The sequence below is a fragment of the Melozone crissalis genome, unplaced genomic scaffold (assembly GCF_028551555.1).
Source record: "Melozone crissalis strain CALT ecotype California unplaced genomic scaffold, PUWL_Pcris_2 ptg000045l_1, whole genome shotgun sequence".
Lineage (NCBI taxonomy): Eukaryota > Metazoa > Chordata > Aves > Passeriformes > Passerellidae > Melozone > Melozone crissalis.
The window spans coordinates 2,950,332-2,978,194 of NW_026535823.1; the positions used below are offsets into that span (position 1 = coordinate 2,950,332).

At 44.4% G+C, this 27,863-nt stretch overlaps 2 protein-coding genes across 3 annotated transcripts in view; one reads left to right on the forward strand and one right to left on the reverse strand.

The window, feature by feature from the left end:
- The window catches only part of MTA1 (metastasis associated 1), a 73,949-nt gene extending 48,003 nt beyond the window's left edge, over nt 1-25,946 (reverse strand). For both annotated transcript variants that reach the window (XM_054285939.1, XM_054285938.1), the window contains exons 1-5: nt 25,839-25,946; nt 11,606-11,673; nt 9,178-9,271; nt 2,246-2,372; nt 2,012-2,075 (exon numbers count right to left, since the gene is read on the reverse strand). In XM_054285939.1, the coding sequence (XP_054141914.1) occupies nt 2,012-2,075; nt 2,246-2,372; nt 9,178-9,271; nt 11,606-11,673; nt 25,839-25,866 (381 nt within the window). In that variant the 5' untranslated portion in view covers nt 25,867-25,946. The remainder of the gene's footprint in view (nt 1-2,011; nt 2,076-2,245; nt 2,373-9,177; nt 9,272-11,605; nt 11,674-25,838) is intronic.
- SEC22B (SEC22 homolog B, vesicle trafficking protein) overlaps nt 1-27,863 on the forward strand; it is a 293,305-nt gene that overhangs the window by 176,889 nt on the left and 88,553 nt on the right. The gene's annotated exons all lie outside the window — the stretch shown is intronic.

The following is a 27,863-nucleotide window of genomic DNA, read 5'->3' on the forward strand; positions in this document are numbered from 1 at the left end:
CCCCTCCAGCCTGCTCTCCAAACATGCAAGGCAATCTTCCTGAGGAAGATGACAGAGAAAGGGTGGAGGAGGAGAACAGAGATAGCAAAAATGTCATTTTGCTTTGCTTACTATCTCCCTAAAAAATTCTGTCTGGATGTTTAACCTGCTTCAAGGCTGAAAGCCTACTTTTAATGGTCATAACATTTGGGAAATCAAATGCCAGGTTCCCTAGAACTGCTTAGGCTTTATTGACAGAAGCCATGTTAGAAAAAAAGGAACTACCCTGAAACATTTTGAAAGCAAAGGTTGGATTAAGAACAGGAGGCATGGGGAAAGAAGAAACAGTTCAAAACAATACCATGAAGTGTTAGGAACCCATTGGGCAACAACTATCTCCTTTTCTTAATCTCTTTACCCTCCACCCCAGCATATTTGTGTTCCTGAGCTTTTAATTTCTTTACCATCTGTCCAAGTTAGTTTGCACCACAGTAAAATGCCATGCTAAGTGACAGGACACATTCAGGGAACTCTCTCATTCTGTGAAATCTCTAAGTGCCTGCTCAGTTCTAAAAATAACCCACATCACTCATCTTGCATTTTGAAAGTTCAAAAGGATGGGAAAGAAAATTATCTTTCAGTGCATACATCTGCAGCTAAGCACTGCATGATCAGAGGAAAGCATCTCCCTTCACTCTCAGCACACCTACCTGTAACACCAGTGATAATAAAAATATGTTGGGAGCAACTGAGAACAAGCACTACTTAAGAGCTGGGTACTAGAAAATCTGAAATTGTTTCAGTTTTATTAACTTGTGCTTTCAAACTGGCATATCCTGGGCTTCTGGCTGGTTACAAGCACTGCTGAATACCATGTCCCTTGTTTGATGCTCTGCCATTTGGCAGCCTGCAGCAGAGCCGACATTTTTTGGTTTCACATTCCAAAGACAAACTCAACTATTTAATCCCTGTGCCTTGTTTAAAATTCTCTTAAACTAAAGTATCAGATTAAAACTAATCTGATGCTTAAATAAATACTGAAGAAAGCTACAAAAGCATTTAAAAAGAAAGCCCAGCTATGAGAGAGACTGCAGTATGCTCCTTGCAAAAAATGGCCTCTTTTCCCCTTTCTTAGAGGCCACAAACGGCCATCACCCTACTGGTTTTAATTACAATATTTCCTCTCTTGTATAACATTTCAATGTTTTCAGATGCAAATTATTTGCTTGCAGATGTGTTCAAATAATAATATCCTGAAGTTCTTTGCTAATCTCCACAGTAAATCTCTCACAGATTGTCAGACTCCAAGACTGTCTAACCCAGAGGTCCAGCCACAATTAAAGGCACAGAAATACAACTTCTAAAAATACAATGGTAATAATTTAACATCACAAAATACCTGAAAAAGTAAAGCCCAATATTTATATTCTGAATGGTGTTTAACTGTGCAAGACAATTCAGTTTCAAGTTTTGGTCTGAAATACCTTTAAAAAGAGACTGGGTAAATTTCTGTCAGATGTCACCTGACAAGCAGTTTTTCAAGGATTTAAGTGTCAGTGGTGGTCTATGAAGGAGTCCAGATAAGTATTTTGACCAATGAACACAAAGAACAGGGAACTAAGCTCCTCAAAAATCTGAGGCAAGATCAAGCTTAAAGCATATTAACATAAATCTGTATGATTTCAGGATAAAGCAAATACAGAGAAGCACAGCTTGCTCTCTGCTCTACAGTTACAGCATCTCCCAGGGTTGGAGCTCTCAGCCTTGCCACACTGATGAGCAAGTTGGGTTCACTTTACAGAAGGAGAGGCAGTTCACTGTCACACAGAGATGTAAACACAAGGTCTGGCCCCCAGACCCACAAAGTTTTATGCACAATGAAGACTGTACAGAGCCTAAAGCTTCCCACTGTCAATGCCCAGTACATGCAGAAATGAAAGAACTCTTTTCAGAAGACTTGCAAAAAGGCACCAAACCTAAATTGTGCCAGAATAAACTGTTCAAGCTTTACAATGCACAAAATGGTTCCTACCTCCCGTTCCAGATACGATTTAAGGGATTCTGTCTCATTTAACAGAGTAACGCTGCATTTGCCTCTAAAAAAAGAGAAACACATCTCATGAAAAAATACAACTTAAAATGCTCGTGTGATTCACAAGATGGTGTCACTGAAGTTGTACACAGAACTTGAGCTTACATTGAAGAGCACTTGAAAAATAACAGTGTGGTGTGATTTTTTAATAAAATGGCAGAAAACAGTCATTACCTAATGTGTGTGGCTGGCAGAGATTCCAGCTGTCGTGAGAGAAACAACTCACGGTGTCGTAGCTGATGCTTCTGTTTCTCTGGTAAATCAACCATTTCTGGATTTTCCATCTCCTCTTCCATTTCTCCTGGTCATAAAGAGACAAAATTGATCAAGAACAAGACATGGATTGACTTCGAGCAAGTCAGAATGACCTGTTCCAAAACCTTTGCTAAATAACAAACTTTAATCAGATTGAATGTAACATTTTGGCCAATTGAACAATTACATGATTAGTACTCTTGAAATTATGCCTGTGAAGAATTTTATTTATTCACCACCACCAACAAATTACCCCAGGCACACACAGGTCACACCAAGCTGGAAGACACACAAATCTGCTACCAACAGAGATATTCTGGAGAGAAAGAGAGAGAGAGAGCTGCTTTTGGAGACCATCAGTGCACCAGACTCATCCAGCAGAAGCTGACACATGATGAGTGAGGCATACTGAAGTCTTTCCTCTCTGCCAGGCACAAGTTATCACAAACCCTACTCCTCTTTCAGGACATCACACTGTCCCACGCCAGCTTTAACAGCTTCTGCAGGAAATGCCCACTGGAAAGGGCAGTTTATTTAATTAGTGTTGTTTTGTACTCTCCTCACCCCAGCCACATCCACAGGATTAACTGGAATGTAACCAAGTGCCTGGGGCCACTCCTGCCACCCTGGTTGCCCAACCCACAGCACACACACCCAACTGCAGCACTCCTGCATTGCAGCAGCCAGGATCCACCACCTCTGCCTTGGAGCTATCCAATCTCCATCCAACCAGTTCTCAAACATACACCAAAGTAAATACATGAAATCCCACCCACACTGACATGCAACTGATCCCAAACATCTTCAAGCATCTTTCTTTTAGGAAATAAATTGTATGTTTTGTGTTTGTTAAGAAGTATTCTGCCACTTATGCCAGCTAAAGCTGTAAAGGGCAAAATACTCAAAGAAAAAAACTCCAAAGATCCTCCATGGCAAATGACTGAGAAAGAAGAGATCAGACTTTTCCCTTCTCTAAGAAATTAATGCAGTCACTTGTATTTTGCAAAACCACAGGCAAAGTTTCCCAGACTGTAGTAGAATGAGCTGTAAAGCCTCACGCATGAATTGTAAAACTCTTAATTTTACAGCAGCATTACTCTAAAAGAGCAGACTTGTGCCTCCAGCTTAATTCAACAGTTGTTGCCAAAAAATATTTCTAATGAGAAACACAAACAGACACAGTTATGATTTATATACCCTTAAGATTAGTTAACTAAAATCCCCATAGTTATCCCAAAAATAAAGCAAACAAAGATCTCCATTTTATAAAACACTAAAATTGCATTTAGTTTAAAACAGGCCACCATTACACCAAAGGTGGTGACAAAAAATTATGTACCCTTCAGGTTGCCCACAATTTATCACCATTTTACTGCCCTGAAAAAAAGACCTGCAGTTTATTTGCTCATCAGGTAGGCTGCTCCAGCAAGGAAGGAAAAAAAGAGCAGCATAATTAACCAGACTTCAACACACAATAGCTGCTACACCACATGAGCTGGTAACCATACAGCAGCATGTACTTAGGTTTTAATATTTTCCTGGGAACTAGAACACCAAATTTACATTTGTTGCACACTCTCATGGGTCTGCAATTTATTTACTGAAGTGGATTCTGTTTTAGATGAAAATTAATATTGTGACTGCTAGCCTACACTGTAAATATACCACAAACAATCCAGCAAGTACCAAGCTCATTTGCCTGAAAACTGAAGGATGCACAAAGGAAAAGGGAATTCATGCCTGTACTTTCAGCAGCCTTTGGAAATGACAGTAGTATAATGCAGGGAAATACTACAAGGAGCAACCTCAAATAGTTTGTATCTTCAGTATATTTGATAGCCTACAGCTTTTAGAAATTACATTTTTCTAAAAAGTATGTCAACCCCTTTGTGCCAATGGAATCTACAGACAAAAGGAAAGCACCCAGCACAACCAAACTAATCCCAGAGACTGCATCCCTTCAGTTAGGCTCACCTTCCAAGCAGTATTTTATTTATGTGCCTTGCTTTTGTAATAAAACACAGAAGGTGGAGAGCACACATGTTGTTATGGCAGCTCTGCTATGAACAGCCTCTCAAAACCAAAAAGCACAATATATTTCTTTTCAAAAACAGACAAGACATTTCTACAGGTAACAAACATTTCCCTCACACACAGCAGTAAAACTGTCATAGCACCCCCAGACAGAGGCAGGAACATTCCAAGAAATAACAAACAAACACATCCATATGAACATTGCCCCTCCTTTTTCACAGCCATGATTTAACCCTGAAAAAAACAGACCTGACCAATGTACTGGGAACCAAGGGATGGAGGAGAGAAGGACTGGATCTGGGACAGGGACCTCTCCCTCACTGAGGTCAGGCAAAAGCTGCTGGACAAAAAGCACCCAGCAGCACCTCACCCCCAGTAACAAAAAGCACCCAGACAGCTCAGGCTGAGTCAGACCATGAAGCACAACAGGGGCTGTCCCAGCCCCAGCTCCAGGACAAGTCTGACATATCTGCATTTCACCTTCCCACAGCTCACCCACTCACACTAACTGGAGCAAACACCACCATCAAGAATGGAGGCATCTGCGAAAAAAAACCTTTCAAAAAATAGAAACATATATTTATAAAATATCCAAGGAATCTTTTCAGACAGATTTGCCTGCATTCTTTACAGTACTGTGGAATAAGTGGCATGGGGAATACAGGAGGTGCAGTACATTGGGACTTCAGTGCTCTCATAAAGCCTTCCTTCAAATTAATCTTTCTGCTTGATGGATGTGCCTGTGCAGATTTGAAACTAAACATTTAATCTTAATACAAACAGTAATATATCAGCTATGCAGCAGTAGCCAGTGGAATGCTGCAAGAAGTGTATTAGATTAAGTATTATTTGATATTTAATGGCAGAATCATTAATAGCACATTAGCAAAGCTTGAAGATGACTTACATTAGGAACAAGAGATAGGCAGATTAGGCACAAACAGCAAGACTTGTGTGAAAGCTAACATATATGGGGAAAATAATTAGAAAGAGTAAACTTTAAGTTGGCAGGAGAAACCCAAGAGGCAGTAATTGTAATTTAAAATGACTGGGTGTGTGAGATGTGAAATTAAACATCAATATTTGCTAGACACGAGAAAGAATAGCAATTTGCTATAGATCAGATTGGGCTCTCCAGAGCATCAAAAGCAGAAAGCAGCAGCCCTTTCTCTGCATTTTGGGTGTCATACAAGTAGCTACATGACAGAATTCAGAAATGCACAAAGGTAAACAAGACACAGAAATCAGGTTTAGAGAGCAAACAAGGTTTACCAGCTTGGGAAGCAGTCTGCAGTAACACAAAAATTAGTTAGCATGGCTATAACCAGCAAAATAATGTAAATAATAAAGAAAAAGAGTGGGGCCAAATCATTGGGAAACACAGTAAAACCAGTGCTACTGACCTGCACAATAGCAAAGGAAACTGCAACTCTGGCTGCTTTAACAGCTTAACTAAGGACCTTGGAGGAACATTCTAGAAATGTTGCATTTGAATAAATTAAAATACAACAACCTGGAAGAAGGTTCCTTCCTCCAGGTTCAGTTTCAAATGCCCTGTATGAAGCTGTAGCCTTAATCCTTTTTTCTCTACAAAAAACCAGATTTTGACTCATAGCTGTAGAAAACATGGAGAAAGTTTTAAGAGGCAGGAATCCCTACACCTTGACACTTGAGGGGGAGTTTGCCACATAACCAGTGTGGATCCCCTGCCATGAAGCTCTGGTGGTCACCTCTTGTCATGGCCACTGTGTCAGGTAGCAAACACACAATATTTTGGACACCTTTATCTTTCCTCATTACATCGCTCCCAAAGAGAAAAGACACAGTTCCCTCCTCTCAGCAACAACTGAGTCAAGGTGTCATTAGTGGATATATGAATTGGACTCCCCTTAAATCTGCATGTGTGGGGCTGGGAGAAAATAGAGAAGGAGAATAAAATGGAAGGAATGAAAAGAGATTATTCGTGAAGCTATTGTCAAACTTCATTTAGATTGGTGTTATTTAAAATGTAAAGAAAATTCTCAATAAATTCCTCTGTACCTGTTTAGGCACAGAGGTATCATGCAAACATCTATTTTCAGAAGTTTTGGTATTTCCAAAACCAAGCTGCCCTGTGTGCCAGAGCACCTGCTGAAAACCAACCACAAATCTGCCAATCCAGACAGTGCTATGCCAGTTCCCCAGCCACTACCAACTGGTCAGTCACGGCTGCAAATATTTAAATAATTATTAAAAACTGTGTTAGACATTATATAAAGAAAATACATAGTGACAGCATCCAACAAAAGGTTGAGGAGTGAAGTATCTTTCCCATTTCTCTTCCATCAAGTCCTGTCTGCAATCTTGCTTTCTAAGTCTCTCAGCAAGAACTAAAAACAGTGTCTTACTGGTGAAGCAAGTTCATTTCAGAAACAGTTGGAGAAACTCCCTAGAATAATCTGTGAGGTGATTAAAGAGGCTTATGAATAAAAAGCACTAACAAAGCATGGAAGACATCATAAGGCTGAAAGATTTATAGGACAGCCCAGACAAGCTTTACATCATATGATAAGAATAGTAAGATCACAGATTAAATCCAAGAATCAGGTTACATACATCAGGTACCAATTTATAGTCACCAACTACAGAATAAGGCTCTTCCAACACATTTCTCTGTATACAGACTTATGAGAACAGACAACATTTCAGACTTGCCTGTTTCAGATATCTGATGGATCACCCAAGCTAAAGTGACTTTTTTTTTTTAAACTCCAAAAAAAACCTGATTTCACAATTACATCTTTTCCTTCCTTTACTGGAAGAATAAAAAAAATAACAAAATATCCATATAATTTTTCCATTCATGCCCTAGCAGTATCTCCCCACTGCTTAGCTCTCTCACTGCACTGATCTCAACAGTAGGTCTAAAATAAAGGCATCTTAAACAGAAGACTGTGTGAATCCAGAAATGTCTGCAGTCAGAAAGGTCCATTAATCAGCTGAACAAAGGCAGTTAAAAGATCAGCGATGCAGACACGTACATCTACTGCAAATGCATCAAAATGAGGCAACAGGAGACTTTATGGAAATGAACTCAAAGTCAGTGACAGTGTGCAATATCTGTGCTAGAATCCTAACATCTATGAAATTTAATTTCATTATATCATGCAGGATGTTGATTTTTTTTTCAGAGTAAAGAACTAATGGCTGTCCAAAAAGCTTAATTCTGCTCTCTCTTCTCCCTTCTTACAAAGAAGGGAAACCACAGAGCAGCACATCTATCTAAATAAATGGAAGTCATTCAGTAGCAATTTTATTCTGCACCAGAAAGAAAGATACTAGACAAAATGCTAGTTACTAATGAAATTTACTCTAAGAGGCAGCCTCAGTTGTCTCTGGTTGCTCTATTATTAGGATTTTGCTATAGAAGAATTTTCCCATCTTTCAAACAACACATATGAACAATGAATTATTTGTTTGCATTAAAAAAAAAAAAGATTTCTTATCACAAAGAGAAATCAGCATCTGCAGGTTCAAAGAGTATTTATGTGGGTCCAAATTATTTTTCATTTTCGGTCTCAGCTCAGTGTTTCTGTGAACCCTTCCCACCTGCTTCCTTTACTGAACCTAGTGAAGTGAGACACAGATGAAGGAATCAATAGCCACGTTGTTTATGGTGAGGCTCCTACTGAGCTTCAGCATCCTCAGATAAAATGAATACTGCTGCACTGAAGAGATCTCAAAAAGCTTTGCCTGCCATCACAATTCTGGGATACAGCAAACTCTCCCTCAACACCATGACCTCTTTCCAAGGTATGGCTGCAATGGGGGGATTATTTGGACAGACTACAACAGAAAATACTCAAATTTATCAGTAAGGGATTAGTTTTGCTGCATCTTTTCCCCAATGGCATTAAAGCAGTGAGAACACAGCAAGCCATTATATTCCCTGCTAAAACTGAGTATCTGATTGAATCAATCCCCAGTCACTCTATTGATACACACACCAAGCAGCACATTAAAGACAGTGATGCTTGCCAGCTAAATCACAGTTCTGACATGCCCATATCTGATTGCTTCCCTCTCATTTATAGATGTGCCCTGAATTACAAGGATTCATAAGGCTGTCCATGCTTTTTGCTAAATTTTAAGCAATCTGAACAGCTACACCTCACACAGTTTGCTGTTTACAAGAGAAAAACATTTTAGTTACTCCACTTGCTTCCAAACAAAAGGGCTTTAAGTATTCAAAATAGTGATAGGAGAGTCTCAGATTCTCTGTTTTCAAAGTCTATTTATTGAGCATGTTCAGACAAAAGCTGTGTCACTGCAAGGAATATTATTAATATTGAAATTCAAAGAGAAATCCTGTTAGTCAGGTTTCAAGCTGGCCATGTTTCAAGTTGCTTTCCCATAATCAGTCTACTTGATTCCCTCAAATAATGTTTGAGGGGTTTTTTAATATACAAACCAAACAATTAATGAGAAGTTATTTTAACAGGGAGAATACATGCTCTCATCCCAAAAAATTAAAAAATTAATTTCTGTGGTGCAAATAAGATGTCTTTCTCAGCCCTAGCTGAAACCTTCTGTCTTGTCCCCACCAAAATCCAACCATACACAAATGAGGTATTAAAAGGTTTAAGGAAAGGGGAAAACAAAACAAAACAAATAAAAAAGAGAGTCAGGTAGAAAGAAAAGTCAGCCAAACAAGTAATGCAAACTGCTGAAGATGACTACAGAAAAAAATACATTTAAGATACTGATACTTGAAATATCAGAGTTGTCCCCAAGTCTGACAATTCTGTGCAGAAGCATTTGAACACAAAGCAGCTTACTTGCATGTTTGTCTGCCAGTACAATGAGCGTGCTGGAGATGTCTCTCCTCCTGTAGAAACACACCACCTTTGCTTCCACGTTTCCATTGGCAGTCTGAAACAGGGAACACAAGAACAAACTGATGCCTGACCAGGAACCTGATAAATTATCGGGAATTTTGCACAAGAGCTACACAGAGCCTGCTTTTAGCACCTCCAGCTGCACACACTACCTCAAACACAAACTCCTGCACGATCCATTCCAGGGGAGGGAAATTCCAGGCAGTTTGGCTCTGCCCTGGTAATGGTTCCTGAGGAATCACCACTTTTAAGTTACAGATGTTTCAAGCAGAGAAAACCACACTTACCTGCCATTGCAACCTATTAACAAGTCACTTTGCTACTTTTGAGGTCATGCCTATATTAAAGAGCCCTCAAATGAATCTTTAAAAACCTGTGAAAAATAACAGAACTCAGATCCAGGCTGTTCTCCAAACTCTACAGGGCAGTAAAAAGGCAAGAAAGAACCCAGCCATTGTTGCTTTTGCGAAAGAAACGACATGAGATTCTCTGACAGCACTGGTGAGCTAAATAATGACCAACACGCAAAAAAAATCATTACAGAAGGAGAATCAAAGAAGCTGCACCAGACAATAAACTCTTTCTGTATGTTGTCACTGAAATAAAGTCAGAATTTTTGAAAGATTATTTACTTAACACTCTAAAAATGAGATAGGTGATCAAATGGAAGATGGCACCTGTCAAACAGTGCAAGTGGCTTTTGACAAACTCTAGGGGAAATAAACCTACTGGTTTGTAACAGCCCCAGCCAATTTACTATCTCTAAAATCAAATAATGCAAAAGTAACTCAAGAGTTGTAGCCTACTACTGAAGACTCTTTGAAAACCATAATGAAGGCACAGTTCCCAAAAGCAGAAGATACAAATTCCCTGCTAGGGAAGTCTCCAAAAAAGGGCAGCAAACCAGCAATGTGTCCACAAGGAACCAAAATTGAAATTTATGTAGGTGCTCATTTCTAAGATGTGAATGAACAAAAAATTTCAACTTTTCTAATACCAGTTTTCTTAACACAAATAAAAAAAACCAACACAGACACCACTTACGTGCACAGATATTTCCCTTACAGACCAAAAGTTTTCACTAATTTCTCAGAATTTCTACCTTCTTCTGGTAAATAATTCAGAACTTTTAAATTTTGAGAAACTAAAAAACAAAGGCAGGAACCATCTTGTTCAAACACAGACAGCTTCCATGTAAATTGATCTGGTTTATTTAATTGCCAAAAATTTCATTTACACTCAGTTAAAAATAAACGAGCTGGCATTCATTTCAACCTGAAACATCCATTTTTAAAGCGTAGGCCAGAGAAATCACAGCTCAAGCAAGAGTTGCACCAAGATGGGGGATCCAGGTTGAAAGTTGATATTTTTTAAAGATGAGGGGAAAAATGAAACTGAAGAGCAAGAGAGAAATGCACTTTCCAGGAAAGTGATCAACAAACCTGCACCCTGTAATGGACTGGAATACAGACAGTGATACCTCATGGATAGGGATCCACTGGGAACATTTTAACAATTCACTCATGTTTCTTTAAGGCAAATGAGACTTAAAGGTATTTCAGTTAAAGACCTCCATGGGGCTACCAAGGATGTCCTAGCACTCAGATTTTTATTGGTAATAAAATTGATACATTTTCTCTTCCAAGTATCTGTTTGAGAACTCCATGCTTTTCCAGGACTGGTGGCTGAAGAAGAACACCTGATACCAGTCAGGTATTGCAAATACCAACCAAATCTGCAAACCCAAACCAGCAATGAGACATTCCCTCTGTAAGGGCTGCCCTAATGTCAGGGCAATGTGTTAAACCGGAACACATGGTGTGTTTAGGATACAGCCACTGGCTTCAGAACCCTCTTCCCCCCTCAGCCAGGTCAAACTTCAGCTGCCTTCCCACACAGAAGCCCTCATGCTTCCCTGCTCAATCCATTGAAAGGCAATTTGGCAGACCAAGTTCACTGGCCCAACAGGACAATCAGCAAAGACAAAGTCTGAGCAAGCAGATCACAGCTGCAAACCGTTCTCCTGAGCAAGAGTCCCCCACAGGAAAAACCAAATTAAAGCTCTCCATAGGCAAACTCTTGTATTTTCTTCATATCCTGTGATCCTGGCATGGAAGTGAACAACTGCAGAAACCTGCCCTAAAGGCAAGCATCATCACCTTGAGAATGACATGCCACTGATACTCAGTTCTTTCATACCAAAGGAGAACAAAAGGTCTTAAAGCACTCCAGAAAATTATCAGAGAACAAATGTATTTTTAAGCTTCTAATTACCAGAGAACTGCTAAAGAATTGTTTTGATTTTAATCAAATCAAGCAGATCATAAATTCAATTAACTTCAAAGACTTGATGGAAAATAATGTTTACCTTATTGAGCTCTTCTATTCTTCGTATCAAATAGGGGTTACTTGAAGAATTCTCGAAGTAGACATAATCTGACAAAAAGAAAAAAAGACTCTTTAAAATATGAACTGCTAAAAATCAAATCAAAACCTTTATGAGCCTGGAGAGCAAAGCACGTGATCTTCCTCCTCTCTCTGATCAGATTATTTCCACTTAGACCACACTGTTGTCTTTACCTGCTTCCTGTTCTTATCAAAATCCAGCCACTCCTCACCAGCAATATGTGATCTCTCTCTTCTCCTCCAGTTTACAAGCATGACTCATTTACTTAGAACACAAATAGTTTCTCACCTTTTTCTCTACTTCTTGATCTTTTACACTTATGTGATCCTAGAATGCCCTCAACAAATTTCCATATCGCTGTCCAGACTTATCAGCAATATTTGTATTTTGAAGTGGGATAAACTTCTAAAGTTATAGGAAAAAGACAAGTTCTTACCAAAGGCAGTGCCTTAAAAAAAAAACAACAAACCACCCACCAAAAAACAAAAACACCACAGAAACATGCATGAGTGCCATATAAGTTATTTGGTATTAGGGATCTCCAAGCCTCAGCACTCTGTAAGCAAACAGATGCTCATGAGCTCTGAATGGACTGGCCTGTCTCTCCCAGTGCTCCAGAAGCCCTAAGCCTGAAGGAGACAAAGAGGGACTGAATCCACCTCCTGCTGACAAGGTGCTGACCTTGCACACAGATCTGACAACAATTCCTTCCAGGACTATCTAAGGCGATTTCCCTCCAGACTTCCCAGCTCATTTGTGTTCGGAGGAAAACACCCGTAGCCCCCGGGCACGCCTCAGGTGATCTTTGGCAATGCCTGCATTAGCACGATGCTCCGGGATGAGCGGGTGTTCAGCAGGGCTCAAACAGGGACAGCTCCTCAGGGTTACCCTCAATCCCCCTGAAATCCTGCTTAAAAGGGCTGTGGAACGCACAGATACTGCCCCCTCCTCCCCAGCCCAGAGGAAGGAAGGCATCCCCCAAAGGTCCCTGCTCCTGGAAAAACTGCACCAGGAGAGTTAAGGGGACCCTTTTATCTCAGGGCATTTAGCCATCAGAGCCCTTCCACCTGCCCCGTGTAACACCGCAGGAGCTGCAGACACACCTCTTGTCAGACTGCTGCTCACAGCCCGTGATCCATAGGTCTCCCTGGATTTAGAGACCCACCCACTTGCCGTGTGGGACACCAGAGCACAGCACTGACCACCGGGCAAGTGACCCCAAGGAAGCTGCTCTGGCACTACCTGCAAAAACCCCGAGTGCCCTCCTGCCCTTCAGCGGGGCTGGCTGCCTTAGGGGCGATTCACTAACCAGGAATCCCAGGGGTTACAATCCCAAGAGCAACAACTCTTAACAAACCTATTTTCCAAGCTCTTGTCTTGTTAAAAAGTGTGCTGTTGTCAAGACACCTCAACAGTGAAGCACCAGCCTGGTCTTGGTGGGATGACCAGTGAAGAGTTTCAATGGTTATGCTCAGCACGACTCTTGGGTTATTGAGCCACAGAGTGGAACCGGGGCTAAGGAGCACTGAAATAGCACACTCAATTTCTGACATTTTTGTGCATTCTGCGCTCCAGGCCTCTCAGGCTGATCATCAGCCATCTTCACACCCACCAACAAGCACCTGAGCGACTCCAAAACTGCACTCCCAACTGCAAGAGTCAGTTCCTCTTCAATATCACATCCCTGCAGCCTTTCAACTGGTGGAAGGTCTCAAGTGAGGAATAGTTTGGACATCTGGCTTGTAGAAAACTTTGTGGGCTGGTACCAGAAATGGTTAAAACACCCAAGTAACTAAATCCTAAATTTCCATTCCCAAACACTGGCTCTGCAGCACATCAAACAGGAAACAACAGGCTCAACGTTACTATGACCAACTCTACCACAAGTCACAAAACCAAACAGATATTTGGCAGCTTCAGCAATAACAACTGCTGACTGAAATAACAATGGTGGGCATTAAGCAATTTACTGATCAGCAGAGTAAAGAGAAATTATTTCTCCTACAGCTGAACCACCCACAACCTACAAGGGCGCTGCAGCAGAGGATGTTGAAGCCTAAAGCTCACTGGCCACTTCTCACTGGAAGGCTCCAACAAGTGAAGAAAGGATGAGCTCTTTCCCTCCAACCCTCCAGTAATTCCTAAGACAACCTCCTCACTTCAGGTACTTTGACTGAGGCAGATGCAAAAATATTATTTTGTAAGCACTGTGCCTGAAAATTATAAATTAAAACTAAAAATGTCAATTTATGTCTTGAAAATATAACCTTGACTTTAATCCCATGGGTTTCAGGTGGCTGTTACAAATGCTCATAGCTGACATCATTTTTAATCAGCTTTTGGTGTGCATGTACACACATATATTCTCAGAGACACATTTTATACCTCAAGTGAACATTAACTTCATTTTTTACGTAACTCCAGTTCATTGATTGTAAAATCTGGCATGGATTTAAAGAAAGCTTATCACAGATGAGTGGTTTACCAAAGAACAGCAGACAGTGGTATCCAACAGTACTGAATAATAAACCCCCCATTGCTGTCCAAAGGCAGAACCAAACCTGGCCCTCAGGATGCTCCAGGAGCTGACACACGACAGGGCACAGCTGCATTCCTGAGCCAGTGCTTGATGACTTCACCATGCCAAATCCACAGCCCAGTACATCTCATCCATGTTTTAGACTAATTCCACAACTATGCTAAGCATTTCACCAGTATCTATGCTACTAATGGACACCTATTTCCCATTGTTTAAATTACCTGGAAAAGGGCTTCTTCCTCTCTGCAAGTAATGCAGAGCACACTGCAAACCTCATAACACAAAATAATGCATATCAGAGCAAAGTGTCTGCATTTTTCATAAAGATTTTAAATAGCAGAACAAAAATTAAAATGCTATCTTGAACAGAGAATGGTCTGAATTCCTGTTCCACACGTATGACATGGAAATTTTAAGTTCAACCATTCTCCAAACTGATGCTTGGGCTGGTGAGAACAGCTCTGAAACTCCACAAGCATCCAAGCCCAAGAAGACTGGTTTCCTGCACAGGAGGTTTAAAGGAGGCACACCACTGGGCCCTACACTGCCTTTCTCCTTGAGCAGCTCTTCCACTTCACCTCCAGCTTCTCCCCATGCCCTTCTCACACTGCCTACCCCACTAATGTGATTCCCAGTTTGCTTTCAGGGCAGTGCCTACACACACACAATAAAGAGAAACCTTGCACAGACTCCCAACAATCCAGCTGTCAATGGGAGATGTCCTGTATGAGCACAGCTGCCAGGGGTCCTTACCCTGGGCTGAAACGGGGATGGGGAAGGAGACAAAATTAGTCTCTAGACAACAGGGAGATCTCAACTCCTACTAAGAACAGGATGGAAGAGTTCACTAAAGCAAAATAAAAGGTCTAGGGACAGAAAGGTAGAGCCTGATAGCAAACAAAACAAGTCAGGCCCTGCAAACACAACTGACTATCCTTGCTGATTTATTTGCTTTCCTACCTACAGAATTGAAGAAAAGGACTAGTCTAAAACGGCTCTGCATCCCACAAGCATGACATGCCCCCTAACCACCATAAAAAGCACATGAAGGCAATCCCTCACCATCCAGCCTGAAGAGAGTTTCAACCCCATACCTTCCCAACAGCTGTTGGCTTCAGCTCACCATCCCTGAGTTAATCAGCCGTGCATCCACACCACGGCCATAATTAATGGCATCACTCGTGCATGCCACAGTTATCTGTGATCAGGCTACAACAACCACTGAGGAGTGTGGGAATACCAAAAGGCAGTAAGGACCATCACACAGATCATCACCCTCTGACAAACTCAACATGCAGCTCTTGCCTGTGCTGTTATAGAGCAGAAGCACCCACATACAGAAATCTATCCAAAAAAAGGCTTTATATCCCATAATACTTTTTCTGAATATGCACAACATAGCTTGCCAGAAAGCAATGCAGTGTTACACAGGTAATGACTGAACTGCTAGAACACACAGACACAAGTACAGCAGCTAAAACTAGAATGACAGCCTACAGAGCACAGAAGAGGAAAATTTTCCATAAAGGCAGTAAGATAACAGTTCTCAATTCACAATTAACATAACAGAATTTCTTTTTGCTCTCATATGCTTCTAAGACATTATTGCAAAAGAGTTTCTTCCTCTGTCTTCTTCATGTTCAGCTGTTGCTTATGTCTACATCAGTCCATGGAAAAGAAAATCAGGAGGGGGTACAGCAAAATAAATAACACACTCTGTCTAGAGGTCATATATTTATAAGATTAGACATGTCTGAGCTACCTAATAACCTTATGGGCTTTTAGGTGATCAAGTTGCAAAAATGCCCAAAAGTATTTTTATCCTTCCCAAGGCACACTTGCCTTCCAAGCTACAAGAGCTTTCTGAGGACTGACCTGGCCGAGTACTCCCTAGCTCACCCCCAGAAGTCTCACACAGCGAGTGCTGCACCAGCCTAGAGACTACCCAGGCTATCAGGGAGGCTGGAGCCCTCCTCTTCCCACACTCACTGCCACTGCTGGCTACAATCTGCAATTCCAGGCACCAGATAAAGAAGCAACTTCACAGTTGTAACTATTTCCCCTCCCCAACCCACAAAGCTGCTGCCCTGAATTAGAGATGAGCATCAAGAGAGTGCAGAAACTTCTGATGACCTGCTTATTTTATGACTTCTTTTACAGGAAATATGTGGCTCCTCATACTCTGGGCTCTCCAGCTTTGAGCCAGTTTCCTTCATTAAGTTCCAGTGTTCAAATTATTCACCAGCTTTGTCCCTAAAGTGTCAATCATTTTACATTCTGGATAATACAATCCCTCTTGGTATGAAAGAGGAGGTTGGAAAGGCAACCCTACAAGTCCTGCAATCTCACCTGGCAGAGCCCAAGTCCTACTGCCTTGTGGCTCTTCAAAAAGCAGCAACACTCCCAGCAGCAGTCACACAATGAAATGTTTAGTTAGAGCAGAGTTTCAATAGAGAAAGCCTCACCAGCACAGTATTTTCATTACCAGAAAGGCAAAACTGAAACACTTCTTTCTATTGCAAAAGGAATTATGGGGTCTAACACATCTGGCAATACACACAAATCAGGTATTTACAAATTAATGTCTTTCACAGATCAACAAAGGTATTAAAGATACACTGCCAGCACAGGCTCAATTTGTATTTACAGGACAGCAGGATCTGTGGCTACTGCATGCACTGGATGCACTGGATGAGGATGAGGCAGCACATGCTATGGGGAACACCAGCACTACCACCCAACTCCTTACAAGTTAAAACAAATACCTATAAAAACACTACAGCCAGCTAGTGAGGGACATGGCAAATGCAAACACCTCCCCTCCACACAGTTACCAGCAAACATCACTAAATTTAGCAAGGGTAAGTTGAAGTACCCCAGTTAAATCAAGCCAGCTTTGCTCTGTTTCTTGAGCAAGGACTATCTACACATTCACGAGGTAAACAAAATGTTCATGTTATATTTTCTTCCAAATGTGCACAATGAGAAAGGGACAGCCAATGTTACTTGGCTGTTTTGAGATGCAACCTATGGATCACTTTTTCTGACAGGCCTCCAAAAATCCAGATTCAATATTACCCAAAACATAAGTCAAAGGAAAAGCAATTCATGGCAAGATCCATCTAATAGGACAACAGATTATGCACAGGCCTATAAAAAAGTTGATACAGTTGTTTATCCATGCCAGGTCTTATGGCAAGAGTTATTGCAACAACACCCCAAACAAGAACAAAAAACCTCCACCAAAACACCAAACTCTGAAGGATCTGCAATAGCAATAAACAAAAAATTAAGTACCTTCCATACAGAAATCTATTCAAGGCAAGACATAACCTATATTTTTGAAGTCAAAAGAAAAATAAATCAAAGTTAATGACAAGCAACTTGCTTGGACAAACTATGGATTTCTTGATCCATTTTAAACTCTGAAATATTATTATATTTGGAATTTTCCAGATGTCTTCTGTTCTTTGTTTTCTATCATGTCAAGGGAAGGGGCAAGAAAAATTCCTGTCCAGCCATCTAGTATCATTTTTTTGCCTGTTTCTTAGTGAAACAAGGTTGATGCAACTCCATTATTCATGCATTAGTTCTTCCCTATTAACTCGTGAACCCTTTGTTCAGACATTTCACAAATGGACAGAAGTCTCAAAGATAATTAATTTCTGATCATTGTTCCCTATACAAAAGACATAGATACAAAAACTACAAGTGAGAAAAGTAAGACAGAGATATTAAATGGTTCCTGTTTCAGAAACAGTTAATAGACTGGGTTTTAAAGCAAATCACTGGAGATTGCACAGTGTTTGGAGGAATTATCAGAAGTCCTTGCTTTCTGATGCACCTCTCAACTCCCTCCTGGGCTCAATTAACTTCTAACCTGACTCACAATGGCCAGCTGTGCTCCCAAATATTCCCCCTCTCTGCCAGGGAAGCAGGCAGGCATTCTGCCTCACAGCAATCACCTAGGGACTGAAGATCTCAGCTCTGTATGTACCCAAAGCTCATACAGGTGGTACCTTTCCCAGTAAAAGTGTACAATTCCCAAGTAAAGGGAAGAACCACCTCACGGAAGAAAACCCACAACTTCTGGATTGCCAATATCCTTATTTCTGTTCCTCACAGCACTGTTGGCTGTTTTCACTTGCAGACATCTATGGAAACAAACCAAAGGACAGGAGTGTGCTGGTGCTTTTGACAAAGAGATTATGGGTGCCAGCTGTACTTCATGGTAAGAACTGTGCCATTCTAGAGTAACTGCTACTAGGGATGCCACCCCAAAGGAGGCAAAAAGTCTGCAAAAAAGACTAGAAAAGAAACTACAAGAACCCTAGAAATAAAATGAAGCTTCCAAAGCACTACCCTGAGGACAAAGAAGCAATTTTACTGTTAGAAATCAATTATATGGCAGTTCAAGAAAACCAATTTCAATTAATCCACTCCCAAAATTCCAGCTATAACTAAGGCACATTTGCATGTGGCACTGACACTTCAGGTTCACTGAGTCAACTCCCTCCAGCTTCCTGCAGGACAAACCTATGCTGAACATTCCTAGAGAACAACCTCTTTTATTCTGTGCTTTACAGGAGACATGGAAGCACAATTTGAAGGCCTCTGGACACAAAGCCTCTTCTGCCACTTCAGTTCCCAAGAATGTAGCCATACCAACATTTTCTGCAGCAGCAAAGTTGTGAGCCTATGTAATTTCAGCTGCATCCAGTGCCATTCTTTGTGCGTCAATACCATGGAAATAGTTCAGGCTTAAAAAAAGAAAAACCTTCCCCAAGGGGTGTTGTAAGGGAAGGCCAGGATGGTCTAATTTACACAAGAGTCACTTGAGCAGACAGAGAAACTAGTGAGAGTTCCTTAAATCATGGGGGAGTATTTGGAGGGGGTAGGGGGATGGAAGAGGAGTATCCTCAAGCTACACCCTAACAAAAATCACCATCTGTAGCAGCCAAGAAAACAGCCTGTTCTGTTGTAATTGTCATTGCTAAGGACAGATAAGAAAAGCATTCTTTTCCAAAAGATATTTAGGCAGCAAAGAAGATGACAAGAAACCAGCATTGTGTTCCCTGCAAGAATCTGGAGAGTCGCAAAACAAGAACCTCTGTAGTACTCAAGATACCAAGTTTAGCATCACCTTGAGAAAAAAAAATAAACTAAAAAAAGTTGTGTTTCTTGTTCAGTTTACTTGCTTCTTTAAGGGCAACGATGAACTTCAGTTTGTCAAAGTGAATTAACAGCTTAGGCCATGGTATGACAATGTATTGAGTCCAAAGGTAGGGCTTTGAGTGCCACATCAGAAACATCACAGCTTCACAATGCAAAACATGGACAAAGCGTAAACTCCTGCCAGTGTTCCTGCAGATGTTTCTTCAAACCAGAGTGCCAGGGAAGCTGATTCATCCTCCACCCTCTCATACCACCCCCTCAAACTGCAACAGCCTCTCCCTGCATGGCAGGAGGCCTGCATGTGGTAAACGCAGTTAGGCACTCACATGGGTCAAAAAACTGTCTCCAACCAAACCAAGCCCTGCCCAAGCTGTGTTAGCCTGGCAGAGGAAGGGGAGAACAGCTACAATTGCTTCAATGGACACCCTACCTAAAGAAACAGCCACAGAAACTGTCTCACTGGGCTGGTTCAAATTTGCTCAGATGTTGACAATTTAACTCTGTAAGGACAAGCCCTGTGCTAAATCAGGAATGATCTGTTCACACCACACTAACTTCATGCTTGGTCAAGTGTCATCTGTCCTCCTACATCTTGCATGAAAGCATAAAGTCCCCAAATTAATCAGAGCACATTGTGTGCAATTGAACAGAAACATGACCACGTTTTTGACCCATGATCTGGCAATGCACAGAAGCAGAGCCACAGAAGCCCAGGCACCATGAAGACTCAACAGCTTGCAAGTAACACACGTGTAAAGCACCGGAGAAGCCCAAGTCTTTCCTCCACCTGCAAACTCCCTTTAAAGCCACCAACTAACTTCTTTGCTTTGCTTCACTGATCAATGCCAAGTAAAAATTATTTCACAAATGCTTCTCCTTCCTAAAGGTGGTCCAGCCAAAGAGCTGGAAGAGAAGAATATGTGAATGGTTTCTTTGAGGCTGGGCTACAGCCCAAAAGCTGGACCAGTACTTTGCAGATCCTTCCAGATTTGATTTTACAAATAAAGAGGGGACAAGGAACCACTCCAGACCTTCAAAGACACTCTGAAGCAGGACCTCTTTGTATACTGGATTTATGGTGGTGAACTCCAAAGACCCAGAACCAAAATATCTTACAGGAGCACCTCTCCCAACAGTTCCTGTTATCCAAACCTCATGGGAAACTGAGGCAAAGCAGCTGCAGGGCTTGGTCACTCACCTGCTTGGGGATTTAAGAAAAAAATAATGTGCTTGGAAAGCAACTAGATAGAGTGCAAAAAACACCTTACTTGGTGCAGAAGTAACACTGATTTCACAGGTTACTTTTTGCCAGCAGATGCCCAGAACTACCAGAAGCCAGCCTCCAACAGCTCATACCTTTGCTTTCAAGTGATCCCAAACAGCCCAGGAGTGCTTTATACATCAAAGTAAAAACAGCAACAGCAACCATCTCATTCTCTCCTCATCCTACTGGGGAGACTAGGCACCTAATGTCTTTAAAGAAATCAGGATGCTTAAACATGAAAAGTTGCTTGAAAAAACTGGATGCAAGTGAAAGGAACATTTTGACACTCACCAAAATCCATCTAGTTAAACAAAGCAAGTTTTAAAGTCTTTTTTCCACACTTTTTAATCAAGTGTCTTTTCTGCCCCCAGCCCAGCCCTCCCAGAACTGTTCCCAGGCACAGCCTCAACTCACCAATGGAACAAAACTCAGCCCTGTCCCTCCATGGTGCCAGCTGCAAATGGCTTGCAGCTCTTACAAATGCAGAGCTGTCACAGCTCTGGCCCCCAACACAGTTAAGCTGGCTGACAGCACTCTCCCCCATGCAGCATTCCCCAATAAAAGGCTGAAGCACTCTGATATGGGGGAGAGGAGAAAGGGCAGGGAAGGAAAGGGAGACTGCAAAACATGTTGAGATAAACTTGTGTAACTAGAAACAATGAAAGGAAAAGCTCAAGAAACCCACTGCCTAACTGTTGCTGAAAGGTGATAAGCTAGAAGCTGTCCTAAATTTATTAGGGCAAATGACTGCAGAAGGCTATTAGTAATTTTCAAGAATAAACTCTCATTTTTATCTTTACAGGCTATTTAATACCTCTCTACTAAACCCATTCCCAGCTCAGGTTACCTGCAAAGTCAGAAAACAAAAACCCAGCAAGCACAAGCAAAACAAGGCTATTGCACAGGAAGCCCTCCTGTCACCCAAAACACACACACACTGACAGGAGGTTTACAAGTGATCCTGCAGTTAAATGATCTGAATTGGCTCCAGATTCAGACTCCAGCAACATGTTCTATGCAAGCTTCCTTAACAGCCCTCAGTTCTTCACCAGGAAAGCTCAAACAATTATTACTGACATTATTATTGTCATGCCAAGAGGACTGATGCACCATCCCTGTGCTCAGAGCTCTCTGGCAGCACTAAGGAAGCCAAAAGCTGCAGGCTGGATGCCAAGGGGGAGTAGGGAATGGGATGGGGGCAGGTCAAACCACATCCCCAGCACCCCAAGGTAGCGGAGAGATGATGTCATATTGCCATTCTTAAAAACTGTGGGGACTACACTGATAAAAGATGTGTGACTGCAGACAGACAGGCAGACACACCACCACTACAAAGTAGCAGCCAGTAAATTCTGGAGCTTAAGCCTCCAGCACACTGGAATAAAGCTGCTGTGAACCTTGAGTGCCCACATCAGGCACTGTGGGTCATCATTTCCCTCACTTCAAAGCCATTAGATGCAGCAAGTACCTCTATGCTCAACTGACTTGTGATCAGATCTCCCAATGCCATTTAAACATACCTTGAACGTACCACAGACTGAAAAAACAGTGATAATTCTGTAGCTAAGCATGCCCCCAAACAAGAGGGTAACCCATAAAAGTCAAAAACACATAAAAGACTCCATCTGAAAGTATTGACTGACATTTATCTCAGCAAAAGTGTTGTCTTCAGTAGTTTTTCCTGCATCCTTCCTATCAGTTCTTTCCCCATCCCCTTGTTGCCTGCCCTCCCACTGAGCCCATTCAGCTGTTCACACAGTCCCACAGTGAACCAGATTGGGTAGCTGATGCAAGATTAAAAATAATCCAGGAAAAAACAAAAAGTGAGGAGGAGGGAGGTGGAAAAAAATTAAGTTCCTCAAATCAGTGCAAGATGAAAATGCAAAAAAAATCATTGTTTCACTGCATCAAGGGAAGGCCACAGGGTCATAAACCTGCAGTGGGGCTCAGTCAGCTGCCAGCACTAAAGGAGCACTTGTCACACCAGAGTTAAACTCTCCTGGAGAAGGTGGAGACACGATACCTGCTGGAAAGTCTCTTGATACCAAGATGACCTGTTCCCTTCCAGGCAGCTGACACAGCACTCCCCTGAAAGCAGAGCCTGGCACTAGCCAGAACAATGAACATGTCTCTCCCACGTGCATTTTTTCATCAGAGGCCCCAAATTCCAGCTCAGAGGTCCCAGGCTTCTCTGATCTGGTGTTTATCCAACATTCCCATACGCTCTGGGATCGTGCAGGCTGCCAGTCCTCCCCATGAAGAGGCAAACCAGCCCACCACGACTCCTTCCAAGTGAAAGCAGTCCACTTTCCTCGTGCTGCCATTTGTTTCATGGCTGTACAGCAGCTGTTAAGAAAATCTTCACTTCTGCTACACCGGAGGCAGGCAATTCCAGGGTTTCCTACAGGCCAACAACTAAGATCCTCCATTTCATTTTGGAATTTGACACCCTGGCATTCTTCCCCACACATTTCCAAAGTTTTACATCCCCCCTGAAACGTGCTAGCTTGTGACAGTCCCATTTGTATTGGAAACCAACTCCCTTCCCATCAGAAACCAACCAGGAGAAACTTGGCAGGATCCAGCAGAGCCAGCTGCTCTTTCCAACAACTGGATGCCACCAGCCAACTTACCCAGAGAGCCTGACAACCATCCAAGGGGCAGCTCCTCAGCCCCCAGCACGGCCACTCTGCTTCTCACACAAAGGGGAAGAGTCCAGCCCCACAGCATGGGCTCCTCAGCTCCTCTACCCAGCAACACATGAAGAGAACAACACACTCCATGTCCACCTGTTGTCAACCCACCGGTGGCTTCTGAAAACAACAATTCATGGTGCTTCATGCCCAGGCCTAAAGCAGTGCCCATCCCCTCAGAGTGAACAGAGCTTCCAGGAGCAGTATTGATCTGTAGTGAGCAAGCTGCTTTTGGCAGCTGTTAGGTCTGGAGCTCACGCAGCACATCCGTAGTCACAAGTGTAATAAGAGATTATCTGCTGAGTGTTTGTCTTCCAATGGGAAGGGTATGAAATGACTGTGCACAAATCCCAGCCTGGATTTAATCCTGCCCTGGAGTTCACACACAACTCCAGTGCACAAAAAGTGGGAGACAGCAGCAGCAGAGGTCAGAAAGAATTCGATAACACACACTCCTGGGCTCAGGCTGAACAGAGCTCTCACACAGAAACAGCTGCATCCATCCATATGCTGATCTTGGTAATACATCAAATCAAGACTTCATCCATATGGACCAGAGCAGAGCGCTGCAACCCTGGCTACCAGCCAGCTGCCTTGCCCTCTGCCCAGAAAGGCTGTGGAGCAAATCCTGGGCAACATTTCCAAGTGCAGGAAGGACAAAAAGGTAACTGAGACCAGCCAAAATGGGTATTCCAAAGGCAAATCCCACCTGACCAACAGGACTCCCCCATCTGGGATGAAGATGGCTCTGTGTCTGAGGAGTGTTGGACACCTTGACTCATGTCAAAGGCCCTGCTAAGCCTCCCATAGCATCCTTCTAACAAAACTGCTTGAAAACTGGATTATATGATAAAGGTAGGGCGAAAACTAACATCAGGTTTAAAGGATCACAACCAGCAGTTGCAACCTCCACTGGGCTGCTGGTCACTAATGGCATCCCTCAAGGATCAGCCAGCCCTGCTTAGAACCAGGGATAGGATGGGGGATAATGGGAAGGGGGACCCCAGCTGGAACATGAGAAAATCCATCTAGGCACATGGAAACAAATATTTTCTATAAGCATGGTCAAGCACTGCACAGGGCCCAAAGTAAGGGTGGCATCCCCATTCTTAGAGCCTGGGATGGATACAGCCCTGAGCACTCGGATCTACCAGGAGATGTGCTAGCAGGAGGTCAATCTAGAGACCTTCAGAGGTGCTTTCCCACCTTCTGTGGGATCCACAGTACAGATTTAGCCACACAAAATGCTAAGAGATGACACTCCCCACAAGACTTGGCCATTCAATGCTGAACAAAAATTTCCAGGGAACTATTCCCTCTGCAAGTCACACCAGGGTGAATTTCCACAACTCATCTTGCCTATCATCCTACTCTCAGCACCTCCAAACCAACATAATGCTACAGGCACACCATCTGCTTGGGCAACCCAAGACACAAAGCTGAAACAGCCAAGAGTCAACTCTTGAGTTCACCTCTGTGAAACCAGGTGCAACCAGAAAAAAAGTACAAACACGACAAAAGCAGATGCATTTTTCAAAAAGTAAGGGTAGGCCAGAAGAGCAGAAAGAACAGAAAGTAGTTGTTGACGGAGAGCAGCCAGACAGGATGGCTTGGCCACCTTTGCTATATTTTTTCTCTTGTTTACTTTATTTCGGTTTTGCAGAACTCCACAAGAAACAGGGCATTTGGAAAAGGAGAGAACTCCACAAAAACATCGTCCTATACAGCCTATAGACTTGGGGAGAAGGAAGCTCCACAGAACAGCTTTTATGAAGGAAAATGGCTGAGCACAAATTCATGCCAGACCACCCTCAGTTTACGTTCCATAAAACACAGTCCCAAACCCCGCTGCCTCTCCTCTCTCTTCACGTGAGCCAAAACAAAGGACAATCAGACAGGAGCACAACCCTGAACAGAAGACTAATGGGAAAGCACACAACAAAACAGCAAGAGTGGAAGGGGAGGCCAAGATCTGCAGGACGTGCCTCACAGCAGCCCCCCGGTCCACCAGCAGCCTCTGCCCATCTTTGTGCTCCTTATCGCAGCAACTCCTCCCGGGAACCTCGCATGACCCCCATCCGAGCAGCCTCTCTCTGCCCGCCGGGCCCATCCCGGGCCTGGCCCCATGGCTGCCCTGCTCCAGCCCCAGTCCGCCATCCCACCCTGCCCCGGCCGCCGAGCGCCCACCGCCTGAACCTCGCTCGCCCGGTTCTCCCCGCACCCTCGTGCTCCGTACGGCCCCACGCGGCTGCCCCCTCCCTCGGCCTGGCCATCCCGCTGCGCCCCCCGCCCCGGCTGCCCCAGCCCCGGGCACGGCGCCCCAGCTCGCCCCGCAGCCCTCACCCCGCGTAACCCCGCGGCAGGAAGGCAGGCAGGCCGGCCTCCCTCCCCGGGCGGCCCCCAGGCCCCTGCCCCGCGCCCGCCGCCCCGGCCCCCGCCCCGGGCCTGCCCCGCCGGGCCCCGAGCGCCGGCCGCGCGCGGGAAGCAGCGCGGGGCGGGCGGCGCCGCCGCGGCCGCTCTTACCTCCGACCCGGTACATGTTGGCGGCCATGCCCGCGACCGGGCCGGGTGCGGGGCACGGGCCGCTCCCGCCGCCGCCGCCTCCAGGTGCCGGATCCGCTGGAAAATGGAGGCTGGAGCGGGCGGCGGGGGAGGGGAGCGGGGGAATTAAAGGGGCCGCGCCGGCGGACGGGGAGGGAGCGAGGCGGAGGGCGGGGCGGCGGCCCGGGCCCGGCTGCGGCGGCGGCGGCGGCAGGGAAGGAAGGAAGGAAGGAGGGGAACGAGCCAGAGCCGCCCGCCCGCCCGCGGCGTGTGAGGGCGGCGCTCCGGCCTGCGAGGGGAGGGACGGGACGGGAGCGAGCGGCACGGCCTCCTCACAGACACACACACACACGCGCGCACACACACACACACACAGAGCGACTGTGCGCACACACACACACACACACACAGAGCCACTGTACACACACACACAGACTGCCTGTACACAGACACACAGACTGCCCCTCTGCTCACACACACAGCCTCTCCTTGCACACGCACGCGGCCTGCCCTCGCACACCGCCTGCCCTCACACACACACACTGACCGCCTGTGCACACCTGTGGCACATACACTGACTGCCTGTGCACACGTGTGGCACACACTGGTCGCCTGTACACACACACACGACACCCCTACCCTCACACAACCCTCCTCACACAGCTCTCTGGGCCCCACAGAGGCTCTGCTGTCCTCATGCACCTGTCCTGACGTGGCATGGGCAGCCCTGGAGACTGTCCTCAGGTACACACTGACACACACACACACAGTGGAGACTGTCCTCAGGTACACATTGACACACACACACAGTTGAGACTGTCCTCAGGTACACACTGACACACACACACAGTTGAGACTGTCCTCAGGTACACATTGACACACACACACCCCTCCTAGAGACTGTCCTCAGGTACACACTGACACACACACACAGTGGAGACTGTCCTCAGGCACACACTGACACACACACCACCTGTGCTCACACGTGTGTGCCTGTACTCACAGTCTGTCTCATGTGCTAGTATTCACACACAGCCTCCATCATGTACAGGCACCACTGGTGGTTTTGGACAGCCCACACGCTGCCTTGTCCACACACACACACACACACAACCTTCCTCACACACATCCAGCCACCACAGGCCATGCACACCCAGGGCAGGAACAGGAACAGCAGGTCCCTGCATGGACACAGCCCTGCTGGTGCACAACCCCCCTGCTCACAGCTACACCCGTGTGCTTCCCACACACCCCTCCTGCTCACACCTACACCCGTGTGCTTCCCACACACATCCCTCCAGCCCTACACACCCCTCCTGCTCACACTCCCCACTCCTGCACTGTCCCACTGGTGTCCCCTCTGTGCCTGTGTCCCCACTGCCACGCTGGGGCTTTCCCCCCTCCTCAGGGGTCAGCCTGAGAGGTGAAATGATGGCTTTAGCTTTCCCTTGCCCACTGAGCCGTGGGTGTCACTGCTCCTGGGCACACCAGGGCTGCACCACACAGGTACATCCCTTCTTGTACAGCCCTGCCCAGCTCCTGTCCAGGTGTCTCCTCAGCAGCCCTGCAGTGGTTACACAGTTGTGGAACAGCTGTCAGCTCCAGATCACTCTGCAAAACTTGCACATTGCCACTGCTACTTCCTCTCCTACAGGAACTGGCTGATGCCAAAAAACACCCCAAGAAACCACCATTCTGTGGTACATAACACCTTTACAGCAGGTCCCCAGCAGGAGCTGACAAAGTGCAGCAGTGAAGGCGACAGACCATCCCCCAAGGACTTCTCCATGCACGTGGCCATGGCTGGATGGTGAAGCTCAGTGAAAAGCTGCCCCTCTGATGGCCAGCAGAGCAGACCTGGAGCACTGCTCACCTCTCAGGCAAGGCAGGATGAGTACCCTTGGCTCCAGCACAGAGCTGGAGAGTCACCTGGTGTTACCCAAACCAGGACCTCTCCACACAGTCACACAATTGAGGATGGCCAAAAAATATCTGTCATGAAACTCT